At 51.0% G+C, this 21,011-nt stretch overlaps 7 protein-coding genes and 2 non-coding genes across 9 annotated transcripts; all 9 read right to left on the bottom strand.

Moving 5' to 3' along the window:
- Positions 1–1,719: 1,719 nt before the first annotated feature.
- Positions 1,720–3,782, bottom strand: BO94DRAFT_533723 (putative Gamma-butyrobetaine hydroxylase subfamily). Its single transcript, XM_025611385.1, has one exon. The coding sequence runs from the start codon at positions 3,684–3,686 to the stop codon at positions 2,064–2,066; it is 1,623 nt and encodes a 540-aa protein (XP_025469312.1). The 5' UTR covers positions 3,687–3,782; the 3' UTR covers positions 1,720–2,063.
- Positions 3,783–3,840: 58 nt separating this feature from the next.
- Positions 3,841–5,760, bottom strand: BO94DRAFT_533722 (homoserine O-acetyltransferase family protein). The gene has a single exon (XM_025611384.1). It carries the CDS (start codon positions 5,644–5,646, stop codon positions 4,060–4,062), a length of 1,587 nt encoding a protein of 528 aa, XP_025469311.1. The 5' UTR covers positions 5,647–5,760; the 3' UTR covers positions 3,841–4,059.
- A 94-nt stretch (positions 5,761–5,854) lies between these two features.
- BO94DRAFT_t121 lies at positions 5,855–5,980 on the bottom strand. Its single transcript has one exon. It is a non-coding gene; the product is annotated as a tRNA-Arg (tRNA).
- Positions 5,981–6,673: 693 nt separating this feature from the next.
- Positions 6,674–7,714, bottom strand: BO94DRAFT_462274 (uncharacterized protein; the record flags this gene model as incomplete). The annotated part of the gene is made up of 3 exons (XM_025607965.1): positions 6,674–6,886; positions 6,955–7,186; positions 7,254–7,714. 3 exons carry the CDS (start codon positions 7,712–7,714, stop codon positions 6,674–6,676), a joined length of 906 nt encoding a protein of 301 aa, XP_025469310.1.
- Positions 7,715–8,489: 775 nt separating this feature from the next.
- On the bottom strand, positions 8,490–8,998 carry BO94DRAFT_584191 (uncharacterized protein; the record flags this gene model as incomplete). The annotated part of the gene is made up of 2 exons (XM_025615608.1): positions 8,490–8,742; positions 8,799–8,998. 2 exons carry the CDS (start codon positions 8,996–8,998, stop codon positions 8,490–8,492), a joined length of 453 nt encoding a protein of 150 aa, XP_025469309.1.
- A 2,612-nt stretch (positions 8,999–11,610) lies between these two features.
- On the bottom strand, positions 11,611–11,736 carry BO94DRAFT_t120. Its single transcript has one exon. It is a non-coding gene; the product is annotated as a tRNA-Arg (tRNA).
- Positions 11,737–12,705: 969 nt separating this feature from the next.
- Positions 12,706–16,395, bottom strand: BO94DRAFT_489429 (uncharacterized protein). Its single transcript, XM_025609088.1, has one exon. It carries the CDS (start codon positions 16,209–16,211, stop codon positions 12,738–12,740), a length of 3,474 nt encoding a protein of 1,157 aa, XP_025469308.1. The 5' UTR covers positions 16,212–16,395; the 3' UTR covers positions 12,706–12,737.
- A 351-nt stretch (positions 16,396–16,746) lies between these two features.
- BO94DRAFT_462586 (putative chromosome segregation protein (Pcs1)) lies at positions 16,747–18,291 on the bottom strand (the record flags this gene model as incomplete). Its single annotated transcript, XM_025607980.1, has 1 exon — positions 16,747–18,291. One exon carries the CDS (start codon positions 18,289–18,291, stop codon positions 16,747–16,749), a length of 1,545 nt encoding a protein of 514 aa, XP_025469307.1.
- Positions 18,292–18,480: 189 nt separating this feature from the next.
- Positions 18,481–20,927, bottom strand: BO94DRAFT_397461 (putative ABC transporter). Its single transcript, XM_025607373.1, has one exon. It carries the CDS (start codon positions 20,872–20,874, stop codon positions 18,670–18,672), a length of 2,205 nt encoding a protein of 734 aa, XP_025469306.1. The 5' UTR covers positions 20,875–20,927; the 3' UTR covers positions 18,481–18,669.
- Between the last annotated feature and the right edge of the window lie 84 nt (positions 20,928–21,011).

The following is a 21,011-nucleotide window of genomic DNA, read 5'->3' as shown; positions in this document are numbered from 1 at the left end:
TCTTTCTGGTCTCGTTCATCCAACACATCAACAGAGGAGTCACGCTGCATCATTACCCCCCTAAACGCTCATTGAGGAACTTCAGACGTTTACACAACCACACCACGTCCAGCATCAGGTGGCGTAACTCTTCACGAAGAGCAGACTCTCGCTTTCTTGTCTCTGCCAGATCCAGCTCAACCTTCTTCCGCTTTACTCGTCATCGTTAGAGGACCGCTTCTCACACCTGTGTCCGGACAAGACACACGACGAACACCGGACGCTTAAAATCTCAGGGATCATGATGCACACCTCGTTCAGATGAAAACAGCGCTTGCAAGAGATGATAGATCCTCTTCCCGTGAGCCATTACCTCGATGTTGTACCGGGATTTCAGGAGACATTATAGTCGCTTTATCAGATATGATGTGAGATCATCCTCAATATTAGGATTACCTGACTGAGAACACATCATTTAGCCGAGTAGCCACTTGTCGTAGACAGTATTATCTAGAAGCTTCACGAAGTCTCAGGGATCTTACAAGTTCTTCGTACTACATAGACATAACGTACCAACCAATACTCACATTCTCACCACACCCGCATCCCACCCACTCCCAAACCCAAGAGCAGCCACACTCCGCGTGAAAAAACAGTCCCAATACACTCGATCCCACTAGAGCGACTGTAAAATACTACTCGAGCACGACAAACCAAGCCAACTCTAAGGAAAAGAAGTCACGAGACAGACTGCTTATCTCCCGTCCTGAAAACCCAAGCGAACCATATAAGTCAATACAGGCCTTGACTGGGTCAGCCCAACACAACAAAGCCGACTAGCCTGCAGCGTTTATATGAAAGGATGGTATTTCGTTCAGCATGCATCCTGCAAATATTGCACACTTAGCGGGCCTCCATTAGGCTAATAGAATATGACTTGACTTGACTCCTGCAAACATCGCCAGTGCTACTAAGTACTAATCGACTATCAAGGGATGATACAGAACTTGACAGATGCTATCAGGACGGGTATGTAGCCCACGTCCATCGCAAGTTTTTCTCCATGATAAACAAATAAGCAAAGTAAGTTGTGAATGTATAGCTAGCTATAAACTGGTGCTTGGATGGTGAATGGGTGCTAGACATGCATAGAGACTCAAGACCTCAAAAGAAAGAACTTTTCCGCCATTATAGAAGGATAAGAAGGTGTACACTGACAGCTAAGAGAGGGAGTGAGATTAAGCTTGACTCGAGGTTCACGAGCAGGGAAGGGGTAGGTGGGTCCGGATACTTGGGTCAACTTAAAATATATACTGTGGGGTGGGCAAGGCTTGGCGGTAACCTTATTTTCACAGTACCTGTATGCTGAGTCATGGGGCGTTCTGTTGATAACTACGCCGCTACGGAGTATATATATATACTAGATTACTCGCGCTTTACGGACTATTCAACGACTGGGTAAGATTTGTCATGATAGAACGGGCTGCATGCAAGAAGTATAGTTCACCAGGGAAATGGTTAAGAATTAAGGACAAAGATAGCGTAAAGGGAATGAGTACAATTTAAGTATTTTAACGAGGAATACATACTATCAGAAATATGTTTGGTGTTAGCAACCATGGTAAGTCCGGCTATAAACTATGTAGTCCTACCTTTTCTTCTAGAAAACTCCATGGCCCTTATGTTTTGGAGAAACCATCAACTATATAGAAAAATGGTTCATTTCTCGAATATTTTAACCTGGAATACTAGCATAAAACTTCACGGGTGCTCACAATTTTCTGTCAGGTGACTGTCATGTGTTGCCGACGGACCGCGGCAAACACAAACCTATCAAATATGCCAAGCGAACGGGGCGGTGGAATGGTTCTAGGAAGTCGAAACGACCGCCTACGAGGATTACGGATTGGCAGGCTTTCTAGCTTCATATTCTAGCTTCAACGGAGAAGCGTCTACGGAGCTAGCATTACCTTAGCGGGCTCTATTGGGCTAAGATAATATGACTTGACCGGACGACTGGACTAACCATGGCTGTATGCAGTACGTACAAAAAGGATATCATTTCAGTGAGGGGGGAATCTCTTTTATACCTCGGTGGGGATTCCTTTGAGTAACTTGACGTGTTTCGAGTTCAATCCCTTGCGCTTGTATGTCCACAGGTTGGGGTACTTGTTGGCAGATGTCTTGAACAACGACAGCATGGCATCTTCGTCAACATACGTACCAGCCAGCCAGCGCTGGCCAGTATCGGTTCCGAACGCGCGGCGAGCATGCGCCACCCGACGATTTTCGAAAATGACACATTCTCCGGGCTTCATCTTCAGCTCGAACATATTTCCCTCATCCTCAAGACCATCCGAAAACTTCTTGAGTGCATTCGTGAATTTAGGCAACTTGTGAGTACCAAAGCTCTTCACCTGGAATGGGGCCTGGAAGGGAGGCGAGTAGTTGACGTGGGTGAGAGCATGTTTTACAACCTCACCATCTCGAGTCTTCCTTTTGGAACGTTTCAGCTCAAAGACAGGCCACTTGTTAGTGTAAAAATGATCCTCATGATTGTATTCGTAGTGCACTTTGACTTTGCTCAGAATATCATAGTATGGGAAGTGCTCCTTTTTCATGTCGTATGCAACACGAAATGTGTCCACGAAGAGGGATTCCCCTCCCTCGCAGGAGTTCTGCAAACAATGCAGGAGCTGAAAACCAGGCGGTTCATTCATGTACATCAGGTCCATATGGAAGCCAAGGAACTGGTTAGTGTAAGCGACATTCTTGGCCTGTGGGATACTCCGCACATCCCATGTGGGTCCGTAGAACGTATTACGGAGTGGCCCCATGCGAGTCGCGATCTTCTCGACCATCTCGCGTGAGTCTGGAATGTCTTTAACGAAGATAAGACCCAGTTCGGCGAGGGTGCGCATGGACCATGCAAATGCGATGTCGTTGTTCATGAAGTCTTCAAACGTGATCCAATGTTGCCAGTGTTCCATACGACGTTTATCCCAGAATGCTCGCCAGCGAAACTTCCTCGCTGCGTCAGCTTCTGCAGGGTTCACGATGGGGAACTGAAGATTATATAGATCGTATGTGGAATAGTGACCAGACTCTTCCATAAAGTCATTTTGCCACAACACGCGCAATTTTCCTCTTACGACCTTGGGTTCGGAGGCTTTGATGGTAGTGGGGATATCGCTGGTGCGGAAATTGCGTTGTTTCGAGTGCGGGTCCACGCAGACAGGGCATTTGCACGCGTCGCGAAGGACGATATCTTCGATTTCAATAGGCCTTCTGCCAACCTCATCAATCACAAGACCTTTCTTTGTCCTGAGCACTGTGTATTTGTCATCCCTATACTCTACCTCGCCGATCTCCTCGAGATCGATTCCTGGAGTCTGTAGCAGTCTCTCGGTAAGAGTGATGGGTTCCTCTGGTCCAAGCACTTCCGTCGATTCCGTGTCCGTCGCTGGTCTTTTGTTTGGATTCGCTAGTGATTCAGGATCGGTATCCACAGGGGCCGTTGACTTGCTTGGGGGGGGCGCAGCACCAGCAAGAGGAGCACCAGCAGAAGGCGCACCAGCGCCAGCAGGAGGAACGGCGCCGGCAGGAGGAACAGCGCCCGTAGATGAGTAGACGCGACGGCAAAGAGTCGATGCCGAGGATGCAGAGACCCGGGGAAGGCGGAAAGGAATTCGCAACAGGCGGGCCATGGTGAAAAAATGGCAGCAGGCTGGCCTGCTAAGTAGACATGCAAGCCCTGCACTGCACGCTTGAAGGAAGAGTTGAAGAACAAGCGGGGAAAGTTCACTCACCTGCAAGACCGTCGGGGAACACCGGCCCGGTTAGCTAGGCGGAACCGGAACATCTCATGTTCCGGTCCGGATGTTGACTCTGGTTCGGCTTCTTTCCACCATGCGAGGTTATATTATATATCTAGCTAGTACACGATCATAGCCGAAAAGACCCGTTCCGTGATTCCAGGCAAGCAGGGTGTGGAATATTTACAGAATGGAATACATCACGCTAACTACCAATTAACGCCCGCTTTCGTCATGACCGAATCAAGACCCATCGGGGGCCCGTTTACCGGAGAAACTTCTCCACGGCACCGCCGATGTTCTTCAGGTCCAGAAGGAACGTGTCATGTCCGAACAGTGAGACGTCCTCTCCGAGTTCGATGTGCTCGACATTCTCATTCCCAGCTGCCCGAAGGGTTTGTGCGATTTCTCGCTGCTGCCAGGCGGGGAAGAGGATGTCACTGGCAACACCCATCACCAAAACCGGGTGGTTCTTGAGGGGCGCCAGACCAGCCACGAGATCCCGCGGTGGGGCGTCTGGTCCTGCCTCTCCCCCGACAGCTTGATCCATCGAGGGAGTGCCTGCCGTCACAGACGGTTGCTCCTCGTACGGTTTCTCCGGAAGGGTCAAGCTGCACGCGATGTCGCTTTTCTGCAGAGTCTTCCCTCCCTCGGCAATCTTAGCCTCATACCCAGCCCTCCGTTTCTGTGTCTCGGACTGGTGATCGTAGCCGAGGTCAAACAGGTCCATGGCCTTCGACACATAGAGTAGACTGTTGGGATCATATTCCAAGCAGAACTTCTCTCCCGCATGGTCCAAGTATGTCTCAATCAGGAAGTCCGGGCACAGAGCCGGCTGCTTGCTGGGGTCTGCACGCTTGCGGCCGAACCGATTCTCCCATTCCGGTCCACTCCTGTATGTCACTGTGGCGATCTCTCTGGCCAGCTTCATGCCCGAGTGAGGCGGGATCGAGTCGTAGTAGAATCCCCGCGCCCATTTCGGGTCCATCATCAGCACCTGCCGCTGAGTGTGTCGCATGGCAATGCTATACGGGTGACTTCGCGCACATCCACTGATGCTGACAATCTTGCCGATCCTCTCGGGGAAGAGCACACCCGCCGCGAGACTCTGCATACCACCCATGCTGGATCCGACCGAGGCGTACAACTTGTCAATGTCGAGGGAGTCCAGAAGACGAAATTGTGCCCGCACCATATCGTCTATCGTGAGAATCGGAAACCGGGTAGCGTATCGCTTTCCATCCGAGGGGTCAATCGACGAAGGTCCAGTACTGCCATAGCATCCTCCGATGACGTTGGTACAGATGATGTAGTATTTGTCCGTGTCCAGGGGCTTGCCGGGCCCGATGAACTTCTCCCACCAGCCGGGCTTGGGGTTGGCTTCGGTGCTATGAGCGTGGCTGGACGCAGACAAACCCGTGTGTAGCAGGATAGCATTGCCCTTGTCGGGATTCAACTGGCCCCATGTCTCGTAAGCGACATCGAATTCCGGTAGCACACCACCCCAATCCAGTAGCAAGGGTTGTTCGCAGTGAAACTGTTCGTGGTGACCGGTTGTGTAGGAGGGCTCGGGCCCCGACTGGAGTGACCGTGCGGAGAGTTGAGCGGACTTGGCATCCTGAGCGTCGAGACAAGGGAAGGACATGGCGGGATTCGATGCCGTGGCGGACTGTGACCTGCGCGACGGGACATGGTGCAGGGCCCTGGAATGTGCCTGTGCCGGGTATGACGTGGATGACGGGATTTGGATTCGACGACCTCCACCCAAGGTAGAGAGGCTCTCGCGCTGGTTGAGCCGCGTGGCAGCTTTCAGAGCTCGAGGAGCTGAGCGTGCGATACCTGAGGGACCCATGGTGAGCCAGAAGCAACGTTTCGTTGCCGGATGTTGCTAGACGTTGCCGTTGTAGATGATAAGTAATTATGATGAGACTGGGCGGGAAATCCGGGGAAGGGGGGAAAAATCTGCTGATGTGATGCCGCTCCTCAATGACGTGATCGCCTGTCGCTGTACTGTGTGTGTACCTAGAGGAAGGAGCCTGGCCAAGATAAGCAAAAAAAAAAGCCCTACGTGGGGGTCGAACCCACAGCCTCAAGATCTCTGAATTCTCACGATGAGATTTCTTCTTCTCACAACACAAAGTCGCGGAAAATAGAAGTCTTGCGCGCTACCATTGCGCCAGCAGGGCAGTTTTGTTGATAATGCCATCGATTATTAATGCTATATTCCCTCTTTTGTCCCCACTACGTTGGTACTGTAGATGACGGCCAGACCGGCCAGGCTACAACATAATACTATAACAGTGAACTAACATAAATCTCGTGGCCTGGTAATGGTCACCATATAGGCTCACTCTGAAGAGATATCTGATGGTAAAAGCCCCCATCCTATCTATGGAAATATTGGTGGGAGCTGAGTTTAGTACCTACTATATTTATACTCATATATATACACACTCGGCCGTCAACGACCCGGAAAGAACTCAAGCTATATTCAGGAGATAATACACACTACTAACATAAAGCTCCATATTCGCAGCAGCATTCTCACTGTCCTAACATATCAGAAATTACCGAGGAGAAAGTAAAAGATAAAAGGCAATCCCATGTGGTGGACTTTGTTTCTGTCATGTAGTATTGAGAGGCAGTGTAAAGACAGATTACTCAATCCTCCTGCTCCGGGGCTTCATGGACACCAGGAGTAGGTGACCTTTCTTGCGGGCACCTTTCACCCGGCCGGAGCAGATGCCCCAGATGCCATGATCGAGAGAGTTCTCCAAAACGAGTCAAGATGCCGTGGAATCCGGTAGGAGGTGAACGTGGCTCCGGCTAGGTAAGAGTTACATGTCAGCTCACAGTTTAATATTAGTTGGCTTTATATGTTAAAGACATACCTCTCCCATGATGCTCAGGCTCTCCGTGTCCCCAATCATTCTAGCAGCCATAAATGTCATCAGGATGTTCATATTATGGATCGCTATATCTTTCTCAGTAAAGCTCAATAATTGGGACTCCCGAAATATGAGACCCTCGAGGCTGTAGTGGGTCTCTATAATTCTCAGCTTGTAGGTAGCAAAGGTGGTTATGGCCATGACCTAGAAGCAATAAGGTGTTAGTTTGCAATACTAATAAATAAGTGATAGACATCCAAGGCTCGACTTACCGGTATAATAGTGTGACTGGGAAAGTCGTCGCTGCGCAGACGACTAATCATGGCAGCCAAGATTGTCTGAACCTCTCTTATAAGAAGTCTGTCGTCTTCCTCTGTCTCATTCAGAATGGCGATCATGGTGTGTGGAGTATTGAGAGCTTTTCTAGCCTTCCAGGCTGCATATGGCTGCCCCCAACGGCCTTCATATAATATGTCATCGAACTCGTCTGCGAAGATATCATCACTACAGATATTAGACTCTCCTGCTGGAAGAGATTGCAGATCAGAGTATATTAATTAAAATGTCTTACCTGGGCACCCAATTTGCGTGCTGCATCAAACTGACTGACGGATTACCCGGGCCCATATCTCGCTGGTAGATTCTAAAAAAATCCTCGATTGCGTACATAAGATCAAAAGCTTTATCACCTACGGTTAGTCTCATAGTCTCCTTCCGACCCCATTCCTGGTTGATTTTTTGTAGATGCTCCCGGGTCTCAGCATCGGTAGGATGAGGGGAAAGAACACCTTCCACTCCCAAAGGATCAAAGAAAACCGGTGAAGGAGAATCTACATGAGTTCTGCTCGGTGATATACGCAGTTCTTGACATTTGATAGGAAGAGCAAGATATGCGTCGTCGTCAAAACTCTCCTTCCTAGATCTTGTAACAAGATCAAATGTTTCATTCAGGCTCTTCAAGACATTGTCCCGAACCTGTATAATCTGCCGTCGACGAGCAGTACTAGAAGCATGATAGTGGAAGAAGTGCATGTTGATTGATAACAGGACTGTTTTTGTATTAACTGTAGTTTTCGAAGATGTGAGAAACGACAGGTAACACCAAAGAGGGGTAGTTGAAGCAATTGCTTTTAAATAAGTCATTGTGTAATCTTTCAATGTGAATGAATGATCAGGGTGAGACCAGCAGTTTGCGAAGTGAAGATGATCAATATCAGCTATTCATCGGGATATTCCATATACCAGATGAACTAGCGTCGTAGGCAAGGCAGGAACCGTCACTGGTTTGAAGGATGCCCCATGGGAGTATCCCGCTACCGACGGGTCCAATTCAAGGAACAAGCCGGTGGGTCCAAATATCGAGCAGTCGGTCCACTCTTGCCATGCTGTATCAAACCGAATCTCCGATATCGACATTCTGCCGGGCCTTCCGAGTCGCCAATCTCAGAATTATGTCTTATGCTAGATGGCTGGGTTGTGGCCTCATGTGCCGAACTGGTAGTAGGATTCACCCCCAAAGCCCACTTGTAGCAGATTCTGACAGTTATAGCTAAACATGTGTACAAGTCGGATTCTTCTACACCACATACTCATCTCCCACCGCAACCGCCTTTCGCTAGTAATTATGAAAGATGATAGGAAGCGCATAAAGATCAAATCAACTTCCTCGTGCTGTCCTACCAAGCTGCCAATGTTGCTATGAAAGCCACTTGCGTGTGGATACGCGCTTTAATGCCGTTGGGCATTATGTAGCAATCACTAGAACAGCCAAAATACTGTCCATGACAGAAAATATGCAAACTCGATGCTACCTTGCACCAGGGGGTGGCGGCATCGATTGTCTACTGAGACGCGCTGCCTTGGCGATCAGTACTGCTGTCACGATAACTTGGGCGAAGTGCCTAAGACTTTCAGCGTCCTCAGCAAACCATGGTCCATAGGTTTCCATCACCAGGAATTCGTCAGTCTGTATTCCTCTGTTCAGGTAATCCTCAAGGGATCTTTTATATTGGGCGAAGGTAATGTAGATCTCATGCCGGTTTTGCGATACCAATAAAAAACTGCAGAAGGGTTTGTTAGTTTATTACCTGAAAAGAGCTTGTCAGAGATAACTTACTGGCCATTAAAGATAGTCATATCAGCGGATGTTTTCATGAGCCACCCACAAACTTCGCAGGCTTCTTGCATGAGGATCTGCTGGCTTGCCCTATCACGGATGCGTTTCTTAACCTCTACAATAGCCATCGTGTCCAGCTCGGATTTCGAGTTCCCAGTCAGTGGCCTACCATACTTGTCGGCATCATGTCCAGGGGACATGGCTTGATTTCACCTATTCGGTAGTACAATTTTGAACAGGACCAGTCATATGCAATGCTTGACACTCTTCAATTGAAAGATATAAAGATGTCCAATTTTATCACCTCCTAGCGCAGATCCATCAACTTACGCCGCGCTGACGATCAGGAGGCCCGGAAAATATCATATCTGTGCTAGTCTTGTCATTGGTTTTGATCGAGTGCTTTGAGACTATGATCATCTTGCTTGAGGGGTGCGAGTCAGGCGCGAGATTATGAGCTACTGAAAGAACCAGCCGGGAAGAATGTTAGAAGCATGCTGCTGCAATGTTACTACTAGCAACAACGGATGAAGTAAGGCGAGAGTATATACAAATTGGCTAATCTTGTTTGTCAACACGGTAGGAACTGCTTTCGAGAAGGAGAGCATCTGAGTTAGGGAGGCGCTACCGCAACATCGACCAAGCGACTGTTGAATAATACCCCTGAATACAGGTAACATGTGGAGTAGTGGAGTGTAGATATGTATTGTTGGGGACGCGAGGCAGAGGAAACAACGTGATATTGGTTGACTCCTACGTTGCCTATTAATATTAAAGAACAACATGACTGTCCATCACGTGACGCATAACCGTTTATTGCTTACATGATCCTGCTTATCCTGCTTACCAGGAACATCATAATATTGTTCCGTGGTCACGTAACACTAGTTATCCCTCCAGATTAGTACGGGACGCGCCTGCCAAAGGCGGACGCGCGGTCTGACCGATTTTCCTTAGGGAGCATCTTCCACTTCTTCATGTATCTAAGAGAATATAATATAACCATCAGATTAAAAGACTAAAGCTAACGTTCTTTACGGACGGAAGAAACCATAGTATCTAGTAATAATTTTAATTATCAACAGCTGCAACCACACGTTCTGCCTTCTCCGCCTATTAATATGTTAGACAAGACCTGCCATGCGCCGGGGGTGCTTTATACCCCTCATTTGTTCCAGGATTAGGCCATCTAAGGCTCTATGAATCTCTCAGCTTAATTGATCGGTAATTACCCTGGGAGGAAATCAAAAACATATAGGGATTGTATAAAGACATTTTCATCAATGCTGGGATAGGATCTACTTGGCAGGGTGGAAATCCTGTTAATTAAGGAAGGGTCTAAGATTTCCAGATGGCCGATATTGTATATCCACGATTTCAGTAGCTAGGATTGGTAGGAACACTATCCTACTACCTGTTATTCCCCTGGCTTGGAGATCTTTCTTTTCATCTAATTAGAAGCTTCAGCTTATTTTACAGAAAGGCCCCCCTGGAACAAATACCGATGACCTCACGACTTCCTGTATCGGTGGGCCGGGGTTCCGGGAAGTCCGATACGGGTTCTTGTTAGATGCCTGGTATATAAGGCATCAGGGGCTCTTTGTCTATAGCGAGATCATTCGAACCCTTGATTTGAAACCTATCAGTCAGGACGGTATATACAAAATAATGCTGCGGTAATAGATCTATACAATCCACAATTCTACTAAGTTATACAATCCAAAGATATATCGTTGTCACTATGAGAATTCCCGGCTTGCCGAGCTGAGGAGACTCGTAAAGCCAATAATCATCCCAGTTTAAGGTGTTGCGAAGCGTCCGAGTAAGCATCGTTGATGCATTCTTTTTTCTTCTTAGGAATTAGAACATCTAGTCGAATGCTTCCCAGAAGATTTATCAAGCATGTAAAGGGCTCTGTTAAGTGGCTATACGGGCATCCGCCATACTTTCTGCTCACCTTATGTACCACGTCGAGAATTGTCTATTTTTATAACTGGCTGCTTAAGACGTTAATCCTATGCACAAGGCCCAGTGTGAGGCCGTGTCTGAGGCTCTAGGTAGATTTGTAGACGGTATACAGTTTTACGGGGAATACATAACTCTGTAGATAGTCCACGGTTCTAGATATAACTCTGCACAGCTTTGTATATAGCTTTTTATAGTAACTCATAACGAATCATATTTCCGTATAATAGGCCACCTTATTACACAGGCAGAGTAAGCAGAAAATGTAGTAGTTGTAGCGGACGCCGGTATGGTTATACCCCGGCCGGCGTGGCTGTGCCGTCTTTTTATAACAGGCTCTGTTAAGTGTTTCTAGAGGACCCCAAAAATGCTATCTGTGCTTCAAATCTGTAATCTGAAGATACTATGTAGGGATCTGGTGCCGGGAGGGTTAGTACGGTCTTCTGAACATTTTTCTCTCTTATGAAGCTCAAGTGGCGAGTATCTAATTCACCCGGAGGTCATGTTAGCAGTGAATGAAGAATCCAATCAACAATCTTATCAGATTACGGAGTGATCTGATACCGCAAACTCCTAGATACTGCCCAAGACAGTGGGTGCTCATGTACGCATACCCAAAAATAATAATGTCTGCCCGAAGCCCGGAATCATGCCTCGGAGTACCTACCCCAGGTTCAACAATCACACATAATATCACTGACAGCCTCTTTCCGAGGCCAAATCATGTATTCTCCATACTTTTCAAAGTAGTCCAGAAGGCCAAACGAGGTGTTTTATCAGGCCGTTTAAGAACAAAAAAATCAAGTAGAGGCATAGGTTCCTATGAACCATTGCTCTACAAACGTCAAGCCCTACGTGGGGGTCGAACCCACAGCCTCAAGATCTCTGAATTCTCACGATGAGATTTCTTCTTCTCACAACACAAAGTCGCGGAAAATAGAAGTCTTGCGCGCTACCATTGCGCCAGCAGGGCGATTTTGTTGACGTTCGGGTAATTTATTAAAACTATATTCACTGTTTTTCCACTTAAAATAGGTGGCGGCTACCTTAGGTACCATAGATGACCCACTAAATTGGATTCCAACGTCTATCTATGGGCCGCAGATTTTGAAGCGAAGCGAGTAGCATAAAGCGGGGTCGGTCCGGAGGAATAGATAGTCCGACCCGACGGTGTGGTAAGCGAGATCGTTTGTGATACGCCAAGTGGCATTAGTGAAAGGCTAAATGCGCGGCAGTGCTGATGAACCGAAGCGTGTAATCAAGGCCGCGCTGGTAACTATTGGTCTGCTTAGTTGGTTCTGGGGTGTCTTTCAAGGGACAGTACTTCTTTTGGTAGCTCTTGTTGTGATATCTGTATGAAGGTACGCTTTGTAGGTAAACACATATATTGCATATCGGGCAACCCCATAGCGTATGGATCTTGAGCGGTAATAAAGAACGCCAGAAAGTATTAGTCTTGTCCATAAGCTCGTGTGATTAATTAGCAAAGAAGCAAGCTGAGGAGTGGGTAACAGGGGGATTGCGTAGAGATATTCTGGTGATCAAGATGTTGATAGGTAGGGGATTGCGACCATCAAGCAGCGGAGGGTCACGCCGACAGTGTGAAGCAACGTAGTAAGCACCGTATGATGCACAATTAAGAGCATCTAGCTTGTAAAGAATATCTAAAAGCGTAGTACTTGATTTATCTGAATACGTGTTCTGAAGAGGTTCTTGTGACTTCCCTTGGCGGGATCGATCTAATCTAGTGTTAGTGTTACGCAGCGCTAGCGCGCTTCGCCGGTTATCTCTCCGGGTGTTGCCGGTGGGGCCACCCGCCAATCCATATCGGAACAACCAATAATCCGTTCTCAGGGAAGACACTTGTAGACACTTAAAGTTGTACAAGCCTTCAAAGTGTCCCGAGGCGTAGTAAGGTATACGGTCATGACATGCAAATGCGCACAGGTTTTATTAGGCTTATAACTGGTCTATCTATATACTCTCCCCACTGAATGGCACGGCAAAATACCCCTGCTGCAGCAAGATCTCCTGCCATTCGGGCTTGCCAGTGGCCAGGATCAGTGATGGATTTGCGTGCGTCGGGAACCATCTTTCTTTCCGGGTATGGGCTTTGCTACCCCCTTCTAGTGCTGCTCGACTCGCTCGAGTCTGTCGCGCTCGCTTCGTACCACCCTGCTCGTCGGAGACCACTCCAGTCAGCTGGTGCCGATATTGCGCGAGACGGACGTCGTAGGCCATGATTCCTCGAATGTACGGGCCGAGATCTTCGGCAATGGGTCCCAGGCCGTTTTCAAATGAAGGAGCCAAGCGTCCTGTAGGTGCGGGGAACACATGGTCGGCCCGCATAATGGGCGCGAAAGCCGAGAGTAGATCTGCCTCGGTTGTGTCCGTGGCTTTGGATTGGTCGAGACTGTCCAGCACTTGTGCGGCTCGCGTAGTCTCGGTATCTGGTCCACCGCCCGGTCCGAAGGTTCTCTCGAGTAGCACTTCGAATGTACAGGCAATCGCAGCGGGAGTATGCGAATAGTTAGGCATGATAACGGTGTCCAGCAACGTATAGCCCTCGGTATGATTGATTCGCTGCTTCTCGGGCATCGGAGGGACGGAAGTATCCGTAATGTCCAAGGTTGGGTTGACGGAGCAAGGGGAACACAGAAGATCAAGGGCACCCCTCATATCCATCCACTCGGACGCCTGTCGTAGCTGGTCCAGTCGCCCTAGGTTCGATATAGCTTGGTCCGGTTTCGGCCTGGCGTGGGCCCGACTCGCCGATTCTTGCATGCTGAGCTGCCACCAATCAAAGGACTCCTGCTGAGATTCTATGGCAGCGTCGATTTCGTCACACATCAACATATCGCGACCAAACCAGCCCATGTACGGTTCGTACGTGTTCAGACTGAGCACTCTAAGCTGATCGCCATTCTTGTCGACGTCTGACCCCTGTGGCCATCGATCGATTATCCAGTCAAGACCTGACTTTTCGCTACCAACTGCCATCTGGCACCAAAAGCCAAGTTCCATAATGGTCCGCCGAAGGTCTTTGCCCGTGCACGCATAGAGGTCCCCAACAGCGTTGCGTTTGAGCATGTGACCCTCATTTGCAGCCAGGAGGAGGATATAATCGATGGCGAGATCGACCGGGGGTGCTCGATAACGAAGGATGGCATGGAACGATATGTCCTGAGCCGGAATGAGATTCTCATCGTTACAGGTAATGATAATCGGCCGTTTCGACTGATTGATAAGTGTCAGGACTCCAGACCAGAACTGCTTATCCGTTTCGAAGAGAACGTCGGCTTCCTCTAACAGTATCAGCGACTGTTTTTGATATCGAGGCCGCTTTGAATCGGTCTCTTGAGAGGCGCCCTTGGTATCGGTGTTAGTGTTGCGTGTTGACTCTTTGGCAGTGTGCGATTTGAAAAAGCCGGCCAACTTGTTCTGCTTGAGATTCACTGGTTCCTCATTCTCTGAAGAGGTGGCTGGCACCTCGCCAGGGTTCGGGTTATGCACTAGATGATTTCGAGTCATGTCACCCACGCGCTCCACAATATCCTTGGCGCTACGGCGGTTTCCAGGATTGATCTCGAACACTTCGAAATCGAGCTCCTTTGCCACAGCATAAACCGACGCCGTTTTCCCACATCCCGAAGGACCACTGAGAAGGATGACGTTGGATACGCGGCTTTTTTCACCCCCCGACTTCGAACCGAGAGCGAAATCACCGGATCGAATCAACGTTCTCTTGGTGGTCACATCACCCGCTAGTTCATCATCAGAACCGTCGATGGGGTCCAATTCATACGCTTCATCCTCACTTGAAACAATGAAGCCGTCTAAATTTTCATTCTTCCGTTTCTTCCGTTTCCTTTCTTCCAGATTCTTCTTCACTTTCTCATCCTTCTTGGAAGATTTGCCCGTGTCAACTGTCGAGACCATCAAATATTTCAGCCAGTCCCGTAGCATGTATGCTTCTCTAGTCGTTTGTAGCACTTGCTCGGCCGATTGAGGAGCGTATTTCTGGGCCCAATGCATCGTGTCGAACTCTCCGCGATCGAAAGCAGTCATGGAGCAGGGAAGCAACGAATGAAGCTTCGTTACGGCTGGGTGACAGGATCCTGCGAGTGATTTCTTGTCGTCTGATGTTGCCCACAGCTGTCTAGTCACAGCTGTTTGTATGACCTTTCCGCTGGCGGCATGTCTTGAAGGGATCCGTAGACTAGAGGGAGACTCAGACGAGCACTTCCTTACCAGCTGTGAAAGTACGCTTTCGTCGTCACCAATGCTGACTGCCGCCATCTTTGCCTTTTTCCGATCCCACTCCACGGAGTAGCAAGTTTTATTATCCTGTGTGTCGGGGTCTTCGCGGATACCTCGAACATGAACGAGATCGCGCGGAGGCCAGATCGGCTGAATGGGTTCGGGAAACTTGGTACGACGGTATTTAAATGACGTGAAGGGTGTGGAAGACTGTGTCGACATGCCTGTTGATCCTGTCCCGTGGCCTGGGGGAGAGTGAGTTGTCGACTCCGTTCCTGCGGAGGTCTGCGAACGAGGGTTAGGCTCCTGGGATTGCGCGACAGTTGTATTTGGCTTGCGTGTGGCCATTTTCGAAAAGAATGGATGGGTAGGCTTCATTGGCTGTTGGACGACTGTAGAGGAGGCTGGGGCGACAGGCAGAGAGGTCTTGTTGCAGGTGCCATGCTTCTTCCGACCACTGAGTATATCATCAATCAGCTTTCCAATAGCATCCCCATTATCACCTTCATTTCCATATTTGATGATCACCAAGCTGCCTTCCGAGCTGGTAGGCTTCCCCTTGCTGCGTTCGGCTTTTTTCTTTGTGGGTTTATCTTCGACTCTCTTCGTAACCGGCGATGGCAACAGTTTCCCGTTAGGATTCAACTTGATGACTTTCTGCCGAGGCGACCTTCTTTTTGTCTCTTGGTCCTGCGTGGCGACCTGGGGCGCGATTTCTTGTGTATCCGGTTCTGGTGTAGTCAAAGGCGCATTCGACCCCTGGGCAGGAGGGGCACCGGGCTCGATCCCGGTGTCAGGTTCGGGGGCTTCGGAGGCATTGCTGAGTGCACTAGTAGACAATTCCTCAACCGGACTCGCCTCCTTGGCTTGAGATCGCGAGTTTGTGGATATGGCATAATTCACCACCGATCCCTGGCCAGGTGCCGCATCTTGAGGCTTATCCTTATCCGTCTTCCGTCTCTTCCTGCGGTTGGAATTCGGGTCATGATCTAGCGTTTCGACCGACATGGCGGACGGCTCGGGACTGAAGGTCAAGGCAAGGCCATGGCTGGTGGATGGTGGTTTGTGGACAGAATGCGGGCTTGGGTGATTGGTGACAGGGGATTGGCCGATTGGAATTGTAGATGCCGGGGGTTCTCGTCGAAAAAACGGGTGGATGGCTCGCTGCTCTCCCTGACCCATCGCCATAGTCGATCTAGATCACAACGATGCGTCCAGAGGATGATGCGTGCTCATCGCCTGTGAGGGATTGGATGAGGCCGCGGGAATGATAGACATCGGCTGCGTGGAGTTGAGGGGGATTGTGAGAACTCTCCAGGTCACATTACGCAGCAAAACGCACACATATAGAAAGAAGCCGAAGGTGAAAGCTATGAGAGGTATAATCTGACAGAATCAGGGGATGAGAGATGAGGGAGAATTCTCATGGTGCTGCTGGCTGCGCGCACGGCCCGACCGGCGCCGAAACCGAAAGGCAATTAACCAACCAAACAAATAGTAGACGCGCTCCCCGCCGCGCCACGCGACAGGGACGCGTCCAGGTACGAGTGCTCCGTAGATTACAAGTCATGATATGGCTCCAACGTGACTTTGCTATGCGATTTGGGATATCACTCAAAAAAAGACTCAATACAGGTAATCCAAATATCCAACCCAGATAGCTCCATGGCACTGACTGTACAAGTAGGACCGACCAAGAAATGAATAATGGCCTACCGAGGACTCAGAGGGCGGCAGTGCTCCGCCGCTTGGTCAGTGCATCGATCACTCGGGTATAGAACTTGGATGCTTGCTGGCGAACAAAGGTGATGTCCACAGTCAAGTATTCGGGGAGCACGTCAACCAGCTCCCGATCTCGATTCTCGTCCAAGAGCGGAATATATTGAAACTCGGCAGATTCAAAGTTGGCGGACGATACGTGAGGTACAACCAACTTGAAGTGAAGGGTTCCATTGCTTCCTGTCTGGATACAATCGTACAGATTGTCAGCCGGTCGCTTCTTGACGTCACGAATGATTAAGCCCGTGAGATCGGTATAGAGATCTTCCTTCAGCTGCGCAAATTGGGCGGCATGAGCGGCTTCCGCAGTTATGGCAGCATTGGCACGGTTCGCTCCACTCTTGATGGCACTTCCAGGCACCCTGGCTGCGGCACTTTCAAGGCTGGCTGCAGTATTCCGGGCCGCTGCCAGCTTGGTTTGTAGAGCCTTCACCTCAGTCTGCGTGGAGGAGAGCTGTCCTGTAGCCTCCTCAGCTTGTGTCTTCAGTCTGGCCACCTCCGCATCCCGTTCCTTCAGCTGTCTTTGCAGCGATCTGCTTTGCTGGCCAAGCGCTTTCTGCGCCTCCAACTCTGCCTTCAGGGAGGCGATCAGGTTATTGGAAGCATTCGTCATAGATTCGCACTGTTTTCGGAGCTTTTCCATGTTGGCGTTCGCTTCGACAATCCCTATCTCTTTCAGGTTCCGATACCGATTCTCCAGTGTGTCGCATTTCTTCGTCAAGTCTCCAATTCGACGGCGCAATTCAGGCTCGTCGGCCGTCCCGCTAAGCCTGGATTTCGTAGGGGAATTGTATACGGATTGCCGGCGTTTAGTCGGAGATCGTGACACTGACCGGGACTCTATCGGCTCGTCCTGGAGCATGGTCTCGTCTACAACGTCTGGAGCAGCGCTGTCTTCTACCGGCACATCCTTATTTTCCTCCGCTTCGGCTTTCCGTCGTTGTCTTTTAGGAGGTTCGGGTCGCTCTTCGGGCTTGTCCAGCGATTTACGTTGTCGGCTACTCGATGGAGTGTACTCGAATCCGCCATCGGTTTGAACGGAGCTTAGTGCGGTGGCGTTCTTCCGACTACGCGTCGGTAGAGGTTTCGTAGACTTGGTGGGCCTTGCGGATTTCGTAACGCTCTGCGAACCACCATCTAGCTCATCGTTCGACACGGGGGCGCTTTCTGCCCCCTGATCGCCCACTTCTGGTTGTGATTCTGCGACCTCGACCTGCTCCTCCGCGGCTTCTTGGGATGCCTGGACCGAGTTTCGGCTGCCCTTTGGTCTGCCCCTTCGGCTGCTCTTCTTCACCGGCGCCTCTGACGGAGCCGGGATGCTGGATTCGCGCGCCGACTGCGCAAGCGGCTTCAACTCGGCCGACTTGGACCGGGGCCTGCCCCGTTGCTTCTTCGTAGGGCGCTCTCTTCCCGAATCATTGGCCTGCATGCCCTCATCGCCAGACCCAGCCGGGCCGGACAGGGCAGCAGCGGCCTTTCTTTTCGGCATGGTAAAAATAGGGAGATATGAGTACGGGATATATATAGGAGATTGGATAGATTGGACAAGTATATCAACAGAAAAAGGGGCCTGGGATGTACGATCTGGACCTCCCGGGGTGAATATTCTGCGGATGGCTTCGCGTCATGTTGCTGCTAGCTGCGGGCCCGGCCCGACCGCCGCCCGCTGAACAAACAAACAAACAAACAAATCCGCCAAGCACCGAGGGATGTTACACCTGAGGCAGCCGGTACGCCTGGTCTCCCACGCGTGCGCTGCTCGGACGCAGCGTTTGGGGGAGGGTGCGTTGGCTCACATGATTGGGTAAAAGCCACGGAGTGCAGCCAATATACATATAGGTATAATGTACATGTGTATATATCTCTATCAGATAGAATACCACTCATATGTCTCAAAATCCTCCTTCACGAGCTCCCCCTCGGGCACCTGGTCAGCCGTGGCCGGCACCGCCTGGGGCCCAAAGTCCGGTGCCCAGGCCGAGTCCCAGACATTCGGATCACTCAGGGTATTTTGGGGTTGGAGGGCACCGATCCGGAAGTCCAGCTGTTCGCCGGCATCCGACGGCAGGCGCATGAAATAGCGCACACAGCGGGGAATCTCCTCGCGGACGTGGGAGATCATTACGAGGGCTTGATCATCGGTCAGACCGCGAAAGCGGGCGTCCGGAGGAGCGGGGAGGACTTTGACGACGCGCTTGAGGACGAATTCGCCATGTTCGATGAAATTAAGACACTTGTCGCGCACCGAGGCCGGCATCCCCGAAAAGGCTTCATCAAGAATGACGATGTCGGGCCGGTGGACGAGGGCGCGCAGGAAAAGGATGAGGCGCTGCTGGGCGGTGTTGAGCTCGCCGAAGCAGATGGTGTCGGCATATTCGACACCGTGATCGGGATTGTAGAAATCGGTGTCGGATTTGACGAGGGTGGGGAAAATATCGCGTGGGGTGGTGACCTTGACGGGTTTCTGGGTAAGGGAAGACGCAGCATCGGGGTCGAGTTCGGCGCGGAAGAAGCGCAGGATGGCGCTGACGTCGAGGTCGCGCTCGTGGTTCAAAACAGGTTTGGCGAGGAAGGTTTCGGCGAAGGCAGACTCAATGGCCTGACGGATGGTGAGCTGGCGGGGGAAGAAGGCGTGGATTTCCGGGGAGGAGTGGCCAAGACGTGATTGCAGCTCGAAGATGGACAGGCCCGGCCGGCCGGGTTCGGGGAGACGCGAGCGGCCAAAGAGTCGGATGGGGAGGGCGTAAGTCTGCGGGTGGTCCGACGTGATGAGCGACAGCAGCGTCGTCTTGCCTGACCCATTGGCCCCCAGCACTGCCCATCGCTGCCCACGCCGTACCTTCCAGTGCAGTCCGTCCTTGCCTTCGCCCTTGACCGACTGCGTCCAGCCTCCCAGCACGCATTTCTCGCCGTATTGCACTCGCACGCCGTCCATCTCGATGAGCGGCTCACCACCCTTGGGGGCATACGACGGGGGTACCACCGTGACTCGCCCTCTACCATGCAGAGGCGCCAATCGCATGTCCCAGATGAGTTGGCGATCGAGATGGCCGGCGTCGATAAACTCCTTGGCCTGCTCGTACGTCTGATGGACCCACGGGTCCTCCTTGGCGGAAGGCTTCTCGTAATCGCCGAATTTCTTCCAGACACTAAACACCTTCTCCGCTTCCGCGCGGGGAGCTTGTAGCAGAACCCGGTTGGAGTTCCCCAAGACCATGATGTGCGTGATCCAATCCGGAAGGGGGTCTTGTGGCCGTAGGGCGAGGACGAGTCGGGGGTCGGACTTGGCGGCCAGGCGCTGCAGAAGGCTGGAGATGCTTCGGACGGTGGCTGGATCAAGACCCATGAAGGGATCGTCGAGGAGGAGCAACTCGGGCTTGCTGAGGAGGGCCTTTGCGATCCGGGTCCGTCGGGTCTGGCCATTGCTCAGGTTGGCCACCGGCATGTCGAGCAACTCCTCCAGCCGGAGCTCGGAGATGATCTGCGTCAGCAACTGCTCATCGTGGACCTTTCCGTCTTGCTCCGACTCGAGCGGGTTCAGCGAGGTCTGACCCTTGAGATACTGACGGACCGACCAGTCTGTTTCCTCCCGGAGACTCTCGTATCGCGCGCTCAGGTAGGCTCCGCGCGTGCCTCCAATGGCCCCGGAACCCTCCCCGCTGAACCCAATGTATTGAATCGCGTTGCCAGCAAAGCGCAGCCGGGGATCTTTTTGGGCGACCTCGTCGGTGAGTAGATAGGGGTAGCTGCGCGCGGTGGGTGGCGTGCAGATGTATTGGCCGCGGAGCACATCGAGCATTTGCGTCCGTCCAGCGGAACCGACCACGGCCCAGGTCTGCGGGGTGAGACGCCCGTCCTTCGTGGGGGTCGACCGGGAGGGCAGGGTGAAGTTGAAGTCGGGGAAAAGGGGAGGATTATGGCCTTGGACGGCATCGTCGGAGGTGGGATAGTTCTCGTAGAAGGTGCCATTCTGGATGCGAATGAGCGGGGGCGCGACCGATGAGACGGAACGAGCGGAGCGAAGGAGATTCCAAGGCCGTAGCGGCCGTGCTCTCCAGGCCAGCTGCAACATGGTCTAGATTGTGAGGTCGAGAGAGTTGCGGGCTGGAAAATCCGGGGTGGAAAATTCTGCGGGTTCACTCCCGTGATATCACTGGCTACAATTATACTTCGCTACTACTACATTGTACGAAATAGTGGCTACACAGT

This window comes from Aspergillus sclerotioniger (genome assembly GCF_003184525.1).
Source record: "Aspergillus sclerotioniger CBS 115572 chromosome Unknown BO94scaffold_9, whole genome shotgun sequence".
Lineage (NCBI taxonomy): Eukaryota > Fungi > Ascomycota > Eurotiomycetes > Eurotiales > Aspergillaceae > Aspergillus > Aspergillus sclerotioniger.
The sequence above is the reverse complement of the archived record's forward strand: the minus strand, read 5'-3'. Positions and strand labels throughout refer to the sequence as shown.